General features: G+C 41.8%; 1 protein-coding gene across 7 annotated transcripts in view; it reads right to left on the bottom strand.

Annotated features, from left to right (window-relative positions):
- The window catches only part of ST7 (suppression of tumorigenicity 7), a 234,325-nt gene that overhangs the window by 84,249 nt on the left and 135,555 nt on the right, over positions 1 to 14,521 (bottom strand). For all 7 annotated transcript variants that reach the window (XM_077834305.1, XM_077834297.1, XM_077834288.1 and 4 more), the window contains 4 exons: positions 11,112 to 11,271; positions 2,980 to 3,034; positions 2,272 to 2,387; positions 671 to 746 (listed from right to left, as the gene is read on the bottom strand). In XM_077834305.1, the coding sequence (XP_077690431.1) occupies positions 671 to 746; positions 2,272 to 2,387; positions 2,980 to 3,034; positions 11,112 to 11,271 (407 nt within the window). The remainder of the gene's footprint in view (positions 1 to 670; positions 747 to 2,271; positions 2,388 to 2,979; positions 3,035 to 11,111; positions 11,272 to 14,521) is intronic.

The following is a 14,521-nucleotide window of genomic DNA, read 5'->3' as shown; positions in this document are numbered from 1 at the left end:
GAGCCAAGTGGACACCCTGCCTAGGAGCAAGACCTGCTGGCCACTTCCGGGGCACAGCACAGTGCCAGCCAGGACAGGTAGGGACTAGCCTGCCTTAGCACCGCAGACTGGACTTTTAATAGCCTGGTTGGCAGTGCTGACCGGAGCCGCCAGTGTCCCTTTTCGACCGGGTGTTCCAGTCAAAAACCGGACACCTGGTAACCCTATCCCCAACTCCAATAGGGAACTATCTGGTGCCACCTCTCCTCTGCCAAATATATTCATCATTCATCACGAGGCAACTTGTTTAATACTTCAACATACTCATTGACATCTCATTGGCCTTTGCATTGGGCCTATGGCTGCTGTATCAGCAAGTGCCAAAGGGGCCATGCTATGCCACACAAACAGATAAGGAGGAAATGACCAGATGTCAGGAAATCCATTATGGGTGCCTGGAACTTATCCCCTGCAGCTTTTCCCCAGCACCTATACCCTCCCATAAGGTCCACTTCTATAAATGCAGAACTATCACAATATACAGCTTTGGCTTTCCTCCCAGTGTTAAGGTCTTTCTGCGACAGGCCTGTAACTAAGAATAAAAATCTTTTTGGCAAAAATCAGTGTCCTAAGCTATTATCCCGTGTATTTTTAAATGACAGGAAATAATCCTAATGTTATTGTCACGTACTCGTTCAACTCCAAGGCTTCGTGTGCTGCAGAAATTCTGGCTTGCGGGTTTCTCTCTCTCCAGGCTTTTTGCATTACTATTCATTAAAACAAAGCAAAACGGTGGCATGTCAGTCACTGCAGCATTAACAGGGAGAATTGACTGCACAACAACAACTCAATGAATTGCTTTCAGTCTGACTCACTGCTGAGCGTTTCACAAACCAGGAGGTTCAGCCAGTCACTCAAAAGACACATAATCAATTTCAGTTGCTCTCCTCAATCCCTATGAAAAGGAGTCCTTGTGGCACCTTAGAGACTAACCAATTTATTTGAGCATGAGCTTTCGTGAGCTACAGCTCACTTCATCAGATGCATACCGTGGAAACTGCAGCAGACTTTATATATACACAGAGAATATGAAACAATACCTCCTCCCACCCCACTGTCCTGCTGGTAATAGCTTATCTAAAGTGAGCAACAGGTTAGGCCAATCTTTCATTTAATTAAACCTTTGTTTACAGCTAAATCGGGACTAGAGCTAGATCATGCATAGAGCTGCACTGTTGCACTAAAGGGGAGGGAGAAAGCATAGGGACCCTCTTCCTCCCAGCAGGGGTGCAACAAGAGGAGTTTCAGGGTGGCCCAGCCTCCCCGCCTTGGCCCTTGACCAGAACTGTAAATTAGACCCAGCAAGGAACCCCTCATGATGGAGGGGTGGCCGGGTCAAATTTGAATGTGACCCCATGCACCTGCTTGGCCATTTCTCTCTCACACACATCCCTTTGCAGTCCTTCCAGTGCTGAAGGGCACTGGGAACCCCCAGTCCGCAGGAGGGTGGGAGGATTGGATCTGGAATTTTGGTGCTTCCTGGGAAGTGGAGATGCAGAAGGAGGATGGATTCTGGGAGTCCCAGAACTGCTTGGCCCCTGATGGGGATGGTGCTCTTCAGCCTGACTCCTGTCAGGGTAAGAGCTTGGGACTGAGCATGAGGCGGAGAGACCATGGGGCAGGGGCTCAGGATCTGTAAGTCATTGTTTTGCATTGCAAAGTACATTATCTAATGCTTTATTCAATAAATATTTAACACAATTAGAATCTCTTGAATCAAAGCAGGTTATCATTTCCAGTTTCCATTGCTCCCTACAGTTTCCAGTTTCAGTGGGCCAGTAAAACATAGGGCTGAGTTCTACTTCACTTACATGGGTATAGTTCCTGTGTAAATGAGGGCTAAATTTGACCCCGAGTGTATAAATCGGCATTGCACCAGATGGTCTAACAACTTGTTTTACCTCTGTATATGTCAGAAACCACTGCTGGAAGTGGAGGGAAACTTGAGTCTTTGTAAACGTGAATGGCTTTAGTGACAGGCAGTACAAAATATAGTGAAGCATCTCTCAAGCAATAAATGGCACATAAGTAAATAATTATTTGTTTGAAATCTACACATTAATAATCGGACTCCACAAATTCCCAATTTTTTACCCAGAGGAGCATCACTGAAATATGATCAAGCCCTTGCCTTTGCTCGTCTGTTTGAAGAAAGTTGATCCCTGAGACAAATTTCTGCTAACCCCAGTGTAAAACTACCATTAAACACTCGGAAAAAGCTTATTTTCTTACTGGCATCTGCAGGCCGTAAATGATCTGTGTCACATGTAAAAAACGTTTGATGATCCTGAGCTGAAAGATTCATATCATAGTAGGTCAAAGGTTCTCTTCCTGTCACCCACGTATATCTGTAAAGACACCAACAAAGTCAGACATTTTGGTTATATAAGAAGACACACATACAGCAAATCTATACTAAAGGAGAATCCTAGAAATGAGAGATGGACATGCCCTATTAGTTTATCCAGTCCACCTCCCTACCAATGTATAATTGTTCTCTACAATGTATTTTCTTGTACTTTGAAGGAGCTACAGTAGTTACATATAGGCTAATCAGTATCTTGAAAAGTACACATTGGAAATGAATACAGACGTATTCAAAAGTTAAAACCCATAGAAGCTAACTGCAACCCACTCAATTACTCTGTTACAATCAATTTGAACGGAACTGCCACTGTATTGTTAACAAATACCAGACACATTTAAAACATCTAGATTTGTAGGTGTTCTAACAGTATAAGAAACTGCAGAATTACTGGGCTCTTGAAAATGGAGCTAAATTCCTTCCCATTCAAAAACATTTATCAAGTAGAGAACACGGGTTGAAAACTTGAAGCATAGCTGAATGCTGCCCCAAAAGTATTTTGCTTGGTATTTAGAATGTTCTCCGTGTGCTTCTCAGGGCTCTGCTACTGCACAGCGGACTCCTGTGACACTTACCGGTTATACTCAGCTCCTCTGAATAGGTTTAATGGATTTCGCCACACTTTGCATTCTGTCACAAGGAGAAATAGAAATATATATTAATGAAACTCCCCAAAATTACAACCTTAATACTGACAGTCATCAGGAACACCAATTATCCTCTAACAAGTTGTCGGGGGAGAGGGATAGCTCAGTGGTTTGAGCATTGGCCTGCTAAACCCAGGGTTGGGAGCTCAATCCTTGAGGGGGCCATTTAGGGATCTGGGGCAAAAATTGGGGACTGGTCCTGCTTTGAGCAGGGGGTTGGACTAGATGACCTCCTGAGGTCCCTTCCAACCCTGATATTCTAAGTTATGGTGGTCTGCTTTTATTTCCCATGCAACCAAATAGCAAAATAAAGGCATGAAGATACAGGTAAATGCATTTTCTCACTCTATCCCTTTCAAACAATGATTTCCTTATAATTTAGGGTTAACAAATCATATCATTCAAGAAAACTACCCCTAACAAAGTTCCAAATGGAAGATTAAAACGATTGTTTTGATTACTGCCAGGTTTCACATTTACCATAATGAGTGTGGGGCAGCGGGGGAGGATCATATCTAGGATTATTATATTGAAAAATCCTGTAATTAATCATGTCCCTATGGACTTGTTATTTCCAAACTTCATTGTCTAGTTACTGTTATAAATCAGTGAGACTCTCAGCTACAATTGGCTGCTTTAACTCCTCCTCAGCATTTGAAATTAAAAAAAAACCCAAAACCTGTGGCACCAGCTGCTGACCTTGCTTGAGTTATAACCATCCCACGATTGACACGGGATGCTAAGATTGATTGGCAGAGGAAAGTTCACGGCAAAGGCTTGGGAACACTAAAAGAGTTTCATATGTTTTGCTCCTCTTATACAAAAATAAAATAAGATGACAAGTTCCCCATGTTCATTCCAAATCCATCTCACAGGCAGGGAGACACAAGAAAATCCCCAACATCATTTAAAACAGAGCTTACAAGATTAATAGCATTAATTCCTACAGCTTTCCAAATACAAAAGCCTGATTCTGGTTTCACTTGCACAAGTTCTATACCAGTGGAACTCCGCAGATTTCAACAGAATCACTTCTGATTTACACCAACAAAAGTGAGACCAGAATCAAACCCAATATTTGCATCCAAAAGATTCAGAGATGCACTGTGTGGTAGCAAATAATTTTGCTGCAGACCATTTATTGTGATATACATCACGCAAGTCACTGCAAGAACTTGTCGTGCCTTGTTTTGCCAGCCATATTGTGTCACAGACATTTTATCAGGCTACTTTTCATCAGAACCAAATGTCAACCTGAAAATTTTCTATGAAATGTCAATGGCATCATGTCAACTCACCAGGACCTCACTGCAACAAAAGTCTACAGTATGATGGTAAGTTGACAAGGTATCTAATCTATGCATCTTATAATATGGAGGCCTGATACTGAGACACAATGAATACCCTAGTCTGTCACAATGAGAAATAGAGAGACAAGCTGGGTGAGGGGATATCTTTCTACTGGACCAACTTCTGTTGGTGAGAGAGACAAAACTAAAGTTGGTCCAATAAAAGATATTACCTCACCCAGCTTGTCTCTCTAATATCCTGGGAGTGACATGGCTATAACAACACTGCATACAACAATGAGAAATAGAAATACAGAACGGGAGTCAAGCAGTGCTCTTTTTCATGTTCGCCATTGCTATGTCCAGGGCTGATTGAGAAGTGGTGTTGGAATGGCAGGGAGAGAAAGCATCTTGCATAAATTTGCAGTGATTCCTTCGGGAGTCTGAAAAATAGAGTTGCAGATGTCAACAGCTCTCAGGGTCAGCCCCTAAATTAGATAACTTATGTGTAAGACATAGTGATGTGGCAAAAAGCAGGAGTCTGGAGGGAGTAAAAACACCGGTGGTGAAAAACATGGTTGCGGGAGAGCACTTTTTACTTTCTTCCTGTTTCATTATCAATGAGCTGTTGGCCACAAGTAGTCTTGTTTCAGATTGAAGTGGAGATCAGTAATAGAAAGCCAATCAGGGGAAGTGCAGTTACTTCTGTAGGAATGTTGGATATCTCTGGACCACTGGCCTGGGATTAATTTATTATTGTTCCTCTATATTTGTAATGGGTATTCTAATAGTTATAAAATAGAGTTCACATTTAATGAAATATTTCTGTTTACAAACAGACAGGTGTCATTTAGAGCAGCCTTGAACAGATCCTGGCTTAACCCCTTTGCTCCTCCATACTGGCTTTTGGTGTGCCCTGGCATTGGAGGGTAGAATAAAGGTGTTACATGACTACAGGGCAGAATAAAGGTGTTAATATGACTACATTTGCTATTACACTCCCATCCCTCTGGGTTCTGTGCTGAGCAGAGCTCAGCCAGATCAGAGGACTGGGCCCTCCTAGGCAGCGAGAGGGAATGGCTGGCATGGAGTCCTTATTTAGTCTCCTTGATGAAGTCCCTCCAAATGTAACACCTCCCTTCCTCAGTATAGGGGTAGGTTCTCCATAGCCCACAGCCCTGCTGAGCTGTATTATCTCCAGCTGTGGTTCCACACTGTAGAAGCATCTGAACTCAAATTTGGCCCTTGGTGATGGAGTGGAGGATTTCTACTATATTTTAGGTACTTAATGTCCAAAGCAGTCTCTTCATTAGATTACATCACTTCTAAGGAAAGTAAGATTTGGGGCCTAAGCAGGCTCACAATGTCTCTTTAGAAAAAAAGAAAAGGAAGGGAAAAGGAGTGGCAGTCGTTAAAAAAGAAAGATTTTGTTGCAATAAAATTCTCACGTTAATATTACATTCTGATAGCAAAACATTGCAACTTACTACAATAAAGACAACACTAGAAGAAGATAAATGCTTCCCTGTTCATGTCTAAATCACTACAGCAGTCAGCTAAGGTTAGAAGACTATAAGCCTGCAACAGCAGAGGTGTTTGAACAGTTTCCAACCATCCTCTAGTATAGCTGGAGAGGGTGGTTGTTTGCCAAGCTTGTCTCTGGTGATTAATACAAAATATGATTTTTCAAACCATAGTACATATTAAGGTAAAATCAGACATCTCAGTCCCTGAAGAATAATTAAATGGTCCGGTTACTCTGATTGCAATAAATAGCAAAGAAGGCAGTTAACACTGGCTTGATGACTGTGATGTCATTCTTTTTGCTTGATTGCTTAACTTTAAAGTTATTGGACTAAATCCTTGGGTGCATGAGAAGTCAGAACACCTGGTTGGGGTGGTGCAAATGGGGAAAAAATGGTGTTTCACTGCCTTTCCAGTCTCTCCTATCCTGGGAGTAACTGGGCACTAGTTTAGCTGGTTATACAAGATGCTCCCTTTGTTGTTTCTATCTTTGCATCAGCTCATAACAGAGTCTGAATAGAGCAGCTGTAGTCCTGGTATTCTGAAGACAAGGATATTTGCTACACTCCAATAAACAAATGCCAGCATAAGAAAATGGAGGGGAATCAAACATAAAACAGACATCTTCGGTCATTTAGATTTAGAAATTAGAGGGAATATCCCTATTTTAATTTATAATAGTCTGGAAAGCACATCTCTTACATCACATTATAGCACACTGACAGATCACAGTAGTGTCCCAATTACTGAATAACTAGATAGGTCTTATGGAAGAGTATTGTGTCTTTTCAGGCACTCATTCTACAGTGACATTCAGAGTACTGATTTTTTTGGAAGATATGAACACCATGCAGGTGTTCCAGAGGGATTATATGATGGCATTATTAAGGAATTCACAGGCTTTAATGTACAGTCCTAGAATCATGGAAATATAGGGTGGAACGGATCTTGAGGGGTCATCAAGTCCAGACTCCTAAAATGAGGCACACCCAAATAAACTAGAGCATCACTGACAGGTATTTGTCCAACCTGTTCTTAAAAACCTCCAGTGATGGAGATTTCACAACATCTCTTGAAAGCCCATTCCAGGGTTTACCTGCCCTTATAGTTAGAAAGTTTTTCCTAATATCTGATCAAAATCTCCCTTGATGCAGATTAAGCGAAAATCTCCCTTGCTGCAGATTATGCCTACTTTCGGTGGACATGGAGGACAATTGATCACCATCCCCTTGACATATTTGAAGCTTGTTATTAGGTGCACCCTTAGTCTTCTTTTCTCAAGACTAGATATCCCCAGTTTTTTTTAAATATTTCCTCATAGGTCAGGTTTTCTAAACTGTTTTTTATCATTTTTGTTTCTCTCCTCTGGACTCTCTCCAATTTATCCATGTCCTTCTTAAGGTGCAGCACCCAGGTTCATAGATGTTATCGAATTCCTGAAAGTGGACTTAAAGGTGGAAGTGGTTCTGATGGAATACTCTATCTATCTTAGATAATTATCCGACCCCATCACCACACTATCTGAGCACCTCACAGTCTTGCATGTATTTATCTTCACAATATCCCCTGTGAGGCAGGGTAGGGCAATCGTCCCCATTCAACAGGTAGGGAACTGAGGCACAGAGAGACCAAGCGATTATCACACGGCACTTCTATGACAGAGCATATAAATTGAAACGCAAGAGCTCTTTCAGCTATTTCCTTACAGCAGAAAATCTTGGCAAGAGGTTTGAGAGTGTCTGTTATAAAATTTTGGGTAAATTTTGGACTTGCTGAAGTGTGGTTAAAAGCACTGACACATACAGGCTGCACTTTCCCATGCTCTCTATCAATGCAGTCCAACCCTGGTCCACAGTACAACACTGCTGCTGCGTAAGACTTTTAACTCTCCCGAGATGGGAATGTCAACTGCTGAGCTTTGCTAAGCTGTATAGAGGTTTCATAATGTAGAAAATGTCCAGTGGAGACCAAGATTGTTGAGGCTACCAGACGTATTTCACTTGTGAACTCCGTTGAATTTCTGATAAACCTTGATGAGCAGGAGTGAAATATACTTTACCGGGATTTAACAAGAAACATGATGGAGGTTACTGACATAAATGTAGCAAATCTAAACAAAGACCCTTTCTCGTTTATTGATTTTTTTCATTTTCACAGACTTTTCCTCGGTTCTTTAATTCTGACATATTTTAACATCCTGAAGAGGAGATAAATTTAATGAAGTCTGAAATGATTCTAGAGACACAACCCTAAGGAAAGCTAAATGGGTTTTTAATATTAAGTGTATGTCTACACTGCACACTCCTTACAGCAGCGTGTAGAGTACCTATATTGCATGCCCCCTAGCATGGGTATAAAAAGCAGTGGAGATGGTGAGACGTGGCTTAGGCGAGTGGAGTACAGAGATGTCAGAAGCTTAGCATATGTATACCCTACATGGTTCTCTACATGCCCAAGCGGTGCCTCCCCCATCTACACTGCTGTTTTTAGCAGCATAATGTCCTGCTGCTTCCCTGCTGCCTGAGCCTTCCCGCACCACAGGGAAAAACTCCACCAGCAGGGAAGGACTCCGGCAGCGGGGGGAGACAGTGGGGAAATGCTCCGAGCTGCCAGAGCCTTTCCTCACTGCTAGAGCCTTTCACTGATGCGTAGCTACAAACCACAGTGTGGACGCAGCCTGCTTGTCACTGTGGCATGCTGCTACATATGAAGTGCCTGCACCCTACACGCCAGTGTAGACAAGGCCTAACACATATGTGTTGAACAGCAAGATGGGGCCAAAACAATTATGTGTGTGTGAAGGGATCTGCAGTTTTCTTAACAAAAAGCAGTTATACGTCTTGAAAAGTCACACATATTTTTATGTAGAAAAATGAACTGGGAAACAGAGACATGGATTTTGATGAATCTAAGGAAGCACAGACCATAGTGTCATTTCTGTAAGATCTGATTCCTCAACAGTCTCTTAGAAAGAGAATATATTGGCCTCCCTGGTATTGTGTCTATATACCTACACAGCCCCTCTCAGTGGAGTACCCAAGCACCCTGGAAGCAATAATGCATTTAACCCCAGAACACTCCCATGAAACAGGCAAGTTCTATTGTCCCCATTTTACAGACGAGGAAATGAAGCACAGAGAGATTAAGACCCTGATTTTCAGAAGTGCTGAGTACCCACAGCTCCAACCGGAGACAATGGCAGCTGCAGGTACTGAGCACCTCTGAAAATCAGCCGTTAAGTGATCTGCACACACCGGAAGTCTCTGAGAGAAGCAGGAATTGGAGCCCAATCTTCTAAATTCAAGTCCAATACCGTACCCACATCACAACCCTCCTTTTCATCACTACATTACAGGGCTTGTTTCTTCTGTGCTATTGCTGTCTTCACATGAGTACAGAGCAAACAAATGCACGTGTGTCCAAAATGATATAAATAAATAACAATTTTAACCTCTAGACCTTCCATGTAAGGATCTCAAAGCACTTCAGAAATGGCAGGGGTATAGAGAGATAATACAGCTGTTATTAGAGAGACACAACACAGTTAAGGCCAACGTTTTCAGAAGCAATCACTGAATTTGAGGACCTCAATTTTTGGGTACTGAGACACCATGGATTTGATTTGCAGCACCCAGCACTCTCATTAAAGTTAATGGGAGCTGCAGGTGCTTAGCACCTCAGAAAACCAGGCCCAAGGTGTCTCACATTAGGCATCAAAAAACAGAGGCTTCTTTCAAAAATCTAGCTGCCTATGACTTGCCCAAGGTCACACAGCAAATCTATGCCACAGCCAGGAACAGAACCAGCCTCTAAGCTATTGCAAACCACAGTGCTGCCACTTCGTACTAAAATGAAAAGCAAACAGTACTTATGAACTATTCACATTAAGTTAAAAATAATATAATGCAAAAGCAGATAAGTATTTTGAGATCTTTCTGTGATTCTCTTGATAATGGACTCATTAAACAAGCATTTCTGTAAAAGAAATGGGAATTGCTTTGCCTTTTGCAACAATAATGTAAAAAGAATGTGTGTCATTTCTAAGAAACTTCTGAAGTATAGGGGAAATGTCTGTCTTTGGTTTATGCTAATATAATCTGAGCAATCAGTATTTAGGAAGACATAATTACCTCTGAGCAATTAGTCAATTTCTCTTATTGGAAAACAAGACAATTTTACAGTTAGCCTTACATGGTCATGGTTGAGGGTAAGATTGTGTTTTACAACCTGCCCTATGTAAGGGTGGCACATAGCTGCACCACTTCTGCAGTACCTCAGGGAGGTACAATTCTGCTCTGGTCTGCCGCTGATCCACACTAGCAGCAGATGGTTACTCGCTGTTCCATTCACCTGTTCTCCAGCTATCTGCACCCACTGCAAGTGAAATCCTGGCTCTATTGATTTCAATGAGAGTATTGACTTCAATGAGGTCAACATTTCACGCTAGGTATAAAGACCAAGCTTCCCCCTCCATGCCTTCAGTGGAGATGTAGGAAAGGGGTGTGTGTGTGTGTATTTCTGGAGTACAAAGGATGTCTTACTTCCTCTAATTAACCTGTGGTGCTATTTAGACGTGGACACAATTTGACTTTCAGGCATCATCTTCTTAGGCCCTGATCCTGCAAAGACTTAAGTACATGCCTAACTCTACACATGTGAGTAATTCTTTGCAGTATTAGGACCTTAATCACTAATATTTCATTCACTAATAATCACAGATGTTTCACTCTCCTTGGATAAATTCCTTAGATAAACAATCAGTTCTGCTTTTCTCCCTACAAACTGACTTCAAGACATTTGAATTTTAAAAACTAAGGTGTCAGCTTTTCACCATACAAAGTGAACTGCAGTTGTTTTCACATTATTTCACCCAAATTTTAATCCAATTTAAATACCAAACCACACCAAACAAATAAAACAGACGTGTGTATATACAGCTGGTTTTCACTCTGCTTTTCCTGGGAGCAGGCTTACAGCATTAATAAACAGTAAAAGTCATCATTTTAACATATGAGTGATCTATGACTTAATTTCTGAACACAATGAGGGCAGACCAATTAAAATTTAAAGTGAAGATTTTGAATGAATGTCAGGCAAGTAATTTGTTCAGTGTGAGCAAAGAGGATATTTTATCATTTTTCTGCAGTGAAAGCATAGTAAAAAGCCACCAATTTCTTTCAGTTAAACAGGAGAGAAAAAGAGTCAAGTTCACAGTTAATTGTTTGCAGCAGACAGGATTTCTCTTACCTGAAACACTCTGTCGGTTTGAATCAGAGTCCCCATTGCTTGTGTTAGAGTTGTTGGGGGAGTTATTGTCCACCCCACCCAGCAGAGGGCGCAAGTGACTCACGGAGACCTGCTCAATGAATGATGTCCCATACTTGCGAAAATACCACCACTCAAATATCTAGAACAGAAGCAGGGGATATCACATTACCAGTGCATATTTTGTCTCCTCATGTTCTCCATGGACTCTAATGCATATGATTTTCATTAATGCTCTCACATCTATTTAGATTTTACTTTACATTTCTTAGCATTTATTTATCCATTCTTAACATTTCTCATTTACCACTCAGAATTTCTCAGAAGCCATAAAAGGAAAGAGATGAAAATAAATAGACTCTGGCTTTCCTACTATCTAATCAATACGTCCGTCCCCACACATATTTACAGAACCACTAATGAATCCCCTGCCAATGCAGGATTGGTCCTGGTATTATAATCTCCAGTGGTTTCCCTTGGGAAATTATTTCACCGACTAACAGATTTCATTGTCAGGACAATTTTATATATATCCTAATATTTTAATAATGAAAATAAAAAAATATATTCTGATGGCAGTGGCATGTGTGTTGCAGGAAACAATATATATCAGATCTGAAAATGAAGACTCTTTCAGATAAATGTAAAAATCCATTCTGATTGAAAAAATTATAAACACACACATTAGTAATGAGAGAATCTCAGAGGGTTTTGAAGTAATATTTGAATTAAGCAGCCAAACTTCTGTATAGTAACAGCGCTGAAAATGATTCAAGTAAAGGGTTCTTGAAAAATCTGAAGCACTTCTTGATATTGATTAAGTTGGAAACTGTGCATGAATGGCCTTTTTTCTTTCTTTTTTTAGTGTTTCCATATTTCTGAGTATAGTCCTTCCCAATACTTGAAACTGCTTACAAAACTCTGTACAAAACATCAGCCCATTATTAATCCTTATTTTTCCCCTATGAGTTAATCAGTAGATTTATTGAAAAACTGTAGGGCTAAGTTCACATATGTAACTCAGACAACCTGCAGGTTCTGTTCACGAGGGCTGGCACTAAACCAATTTCTGCAGGGCCACTTGGAGGTTCAGGTTCTACTTGGTGGTTCAGATTCACTCAACACCTTCTCTCCCAAGCCTTTTTCTACTACCAACTACAGTCCCCTCTACTCAGACCCCACATTATTTCCTACAGATAACCCTTCAGGTCATCATGGTACTGAGTTGCTCCCTCTCCATCCCATCTGTCAGATAAGGAATGCTTCCTCCCCCAATCCTCATGTGTCCTCATGGGGAAATGAACAACCACCCCTCTGGTTCTCCCACTCCAGATGACACTCTACTGAACTCTCTCTCATGCGTGTGTGCGTATGGCATCTGCAGAACAATGTTCTACTGATGGAGTTGTAGGTCCTTAAGCCATTTCAAGGCCTCCTCTGTGACATTGTGGATATCATCCAATTCACCTTTGAATCCATATTCGGGATACTGCGTTATCATATGTTTGATGGTTTGGATGTTCTCAACACAGTCACAAAAGGGGAGTCTGATTTTCCACTTGTGCATCAAGTAGTCGCATCTTCATGGTTTGTTCAGATGCAGTTCAATGTGAACCAAAGTCTACGTGGCAAGTCGAAACAGGAAGGGTGCCTTGTTGTAATAAGGTACTTGTCTGGAATGATAGATGAGGTCCAGACACTTTGCCATTTACTGGCCAGATCCAGAGACATGAAGTGGTCACGTGTGGTCCACAATGATTTTTGCAATTTCTGGCATTGTTGGAGTATATTATCCATAACCTGCCGGATGGGAAGTTCTGGATAGTCTTCAATGCATTTAAGTTGTCGTGCTGTGGCTACATTTCAATGGAACTCTGATGTTTGCTAATACAGAGAGCCATGGTAGAGATGTTGATTTTAAAGTTCCCACAATGATTCATATGGTTTGATTCAGTTGCATATCTACAAGTGTATATGGTGCACAGTACTCTGCAACTGATTATACTAGGGGAAAGGCTGGTGTTTGTAGCACCAAGACATCTTGTTCCTGCTGACTCTTGAGTAATGTTGATGCAAGTCTTTACTTTACAGGCTACTTTCTTGAGGTGGCCACGAACGGTCAGTGTGCAGTCAAGAACGACACCGAGATATGTTGGCTTTGGGTCATAAGTCAAACTTTCACCAGAAAACTCAACAGTTGGAGTGTTTTGTGCAATTCTACTGTCATGGTGGAAAATAGAGACAACCAATTTTCTCAGATTTGGTCTTAGCCACCACTTTTGGAAGCTCTCCACGATCTTAAGGTCAGATGTAATGGTTCTTTAAAGCTTCCGGCCTAAGCTGTGAGTGCCAAATCATCAGCATACGCAAACTTCTGCGCTATATTTTCAAGCATATCGCTCGCGTATACCTTGTGGAATGTTGAAGCAAGTACAGAGCCTTTTGGTAGCCCATTATACAGAGTGAGCAGCTTGTTGATTTAACCTGCAAGGTATACATGCATCCTTCAGCCACTAAGCATGGTGTAAGCAACCTGAGATTCTGCACATGTGGAATCACTTTGGTCAGTTTCAGTAGCAGACCATCCCTTCCAGGCTCTGTCACATGCCTCTGACAGATCTATGAAAGCAGTACTGGGTCTTGAGTTTTCCTTGGAATCCAGTCTCGATGTTTGTAGTGTGGGCCAGGACTGGTTGCAGCAAGTGTGATCGAAAATCAGCTTGCTTCTTGAGTAAGCAGGCATCCTCAGTGGGCCTGAATCGGTTCAGAACCATACACTCCGTCACCTTGCAGGTGGTGCTCAAAAGGGAAATTGGCCTATAACTAGAGGAGTGATCTTCAGGTTCTCCAGGCTTTATGAGTGCAATGACCTTGACCTCTCTCCATATGGGGGGGATTTCACCCGTCTCCAGAATGTTGGTGAAAAGCTGCATCCTCCATTTCCATGCGAGTGGGCCGAGGTTATATAGGAACTCAGCAGAGATACCATCTTTTCCTGCTGCTTTTCCCAATTTCGTGGCTGCAATGACTGCGTCAACGTCCATTGGGACAATGGAGCACATTTGGACATCACCTGCCAAGGCTGATGCTGGACTTATCTGAGATACAAGTTTGTCCACTGGTTGTTTTGATGTCCACAAAAGTTTAGCAGCAATGGCGTTGGTTTCACCTGCAGCTTAGTGGCCTGTGTGGGATTTGCAGCCCCCAGTGTCTCAAGCAGATTTCAGGCGTGTCTGCTCGAGTGTGTGAAGTTTAGACCTTCTACACACTGAAGTCACCATTTCTGCCTTGGTGCATCCAGTGATTCCAGTTTCTGGGTCTCCACACTGATCATATATGTGGAGGAGCTCTTGGCTCTCTGCAGTCCAGCAAGGAGCGTTCAATGACCTGTG

Source organism: Eretmochelys imbricata, chromosome 1, assembly GCF_965152235.1.
Source record: "Eretmochelys imbricata isolate rEreImb1 chromosome 1, rEreImb1.hap1, whole genome shotgun sequence".
NCBI classification, from domain to species: domain Eukaryota; kingdom Metazoa; phylum Chordata; order Testudines; family Cheloniidae; genus Eretmochelys; species Eretmochelys imbricata.
Note: the sequence above shows the minus strand (reverse complement) of the source record. Positions and strands in the feature narration are given on the sequence as shown.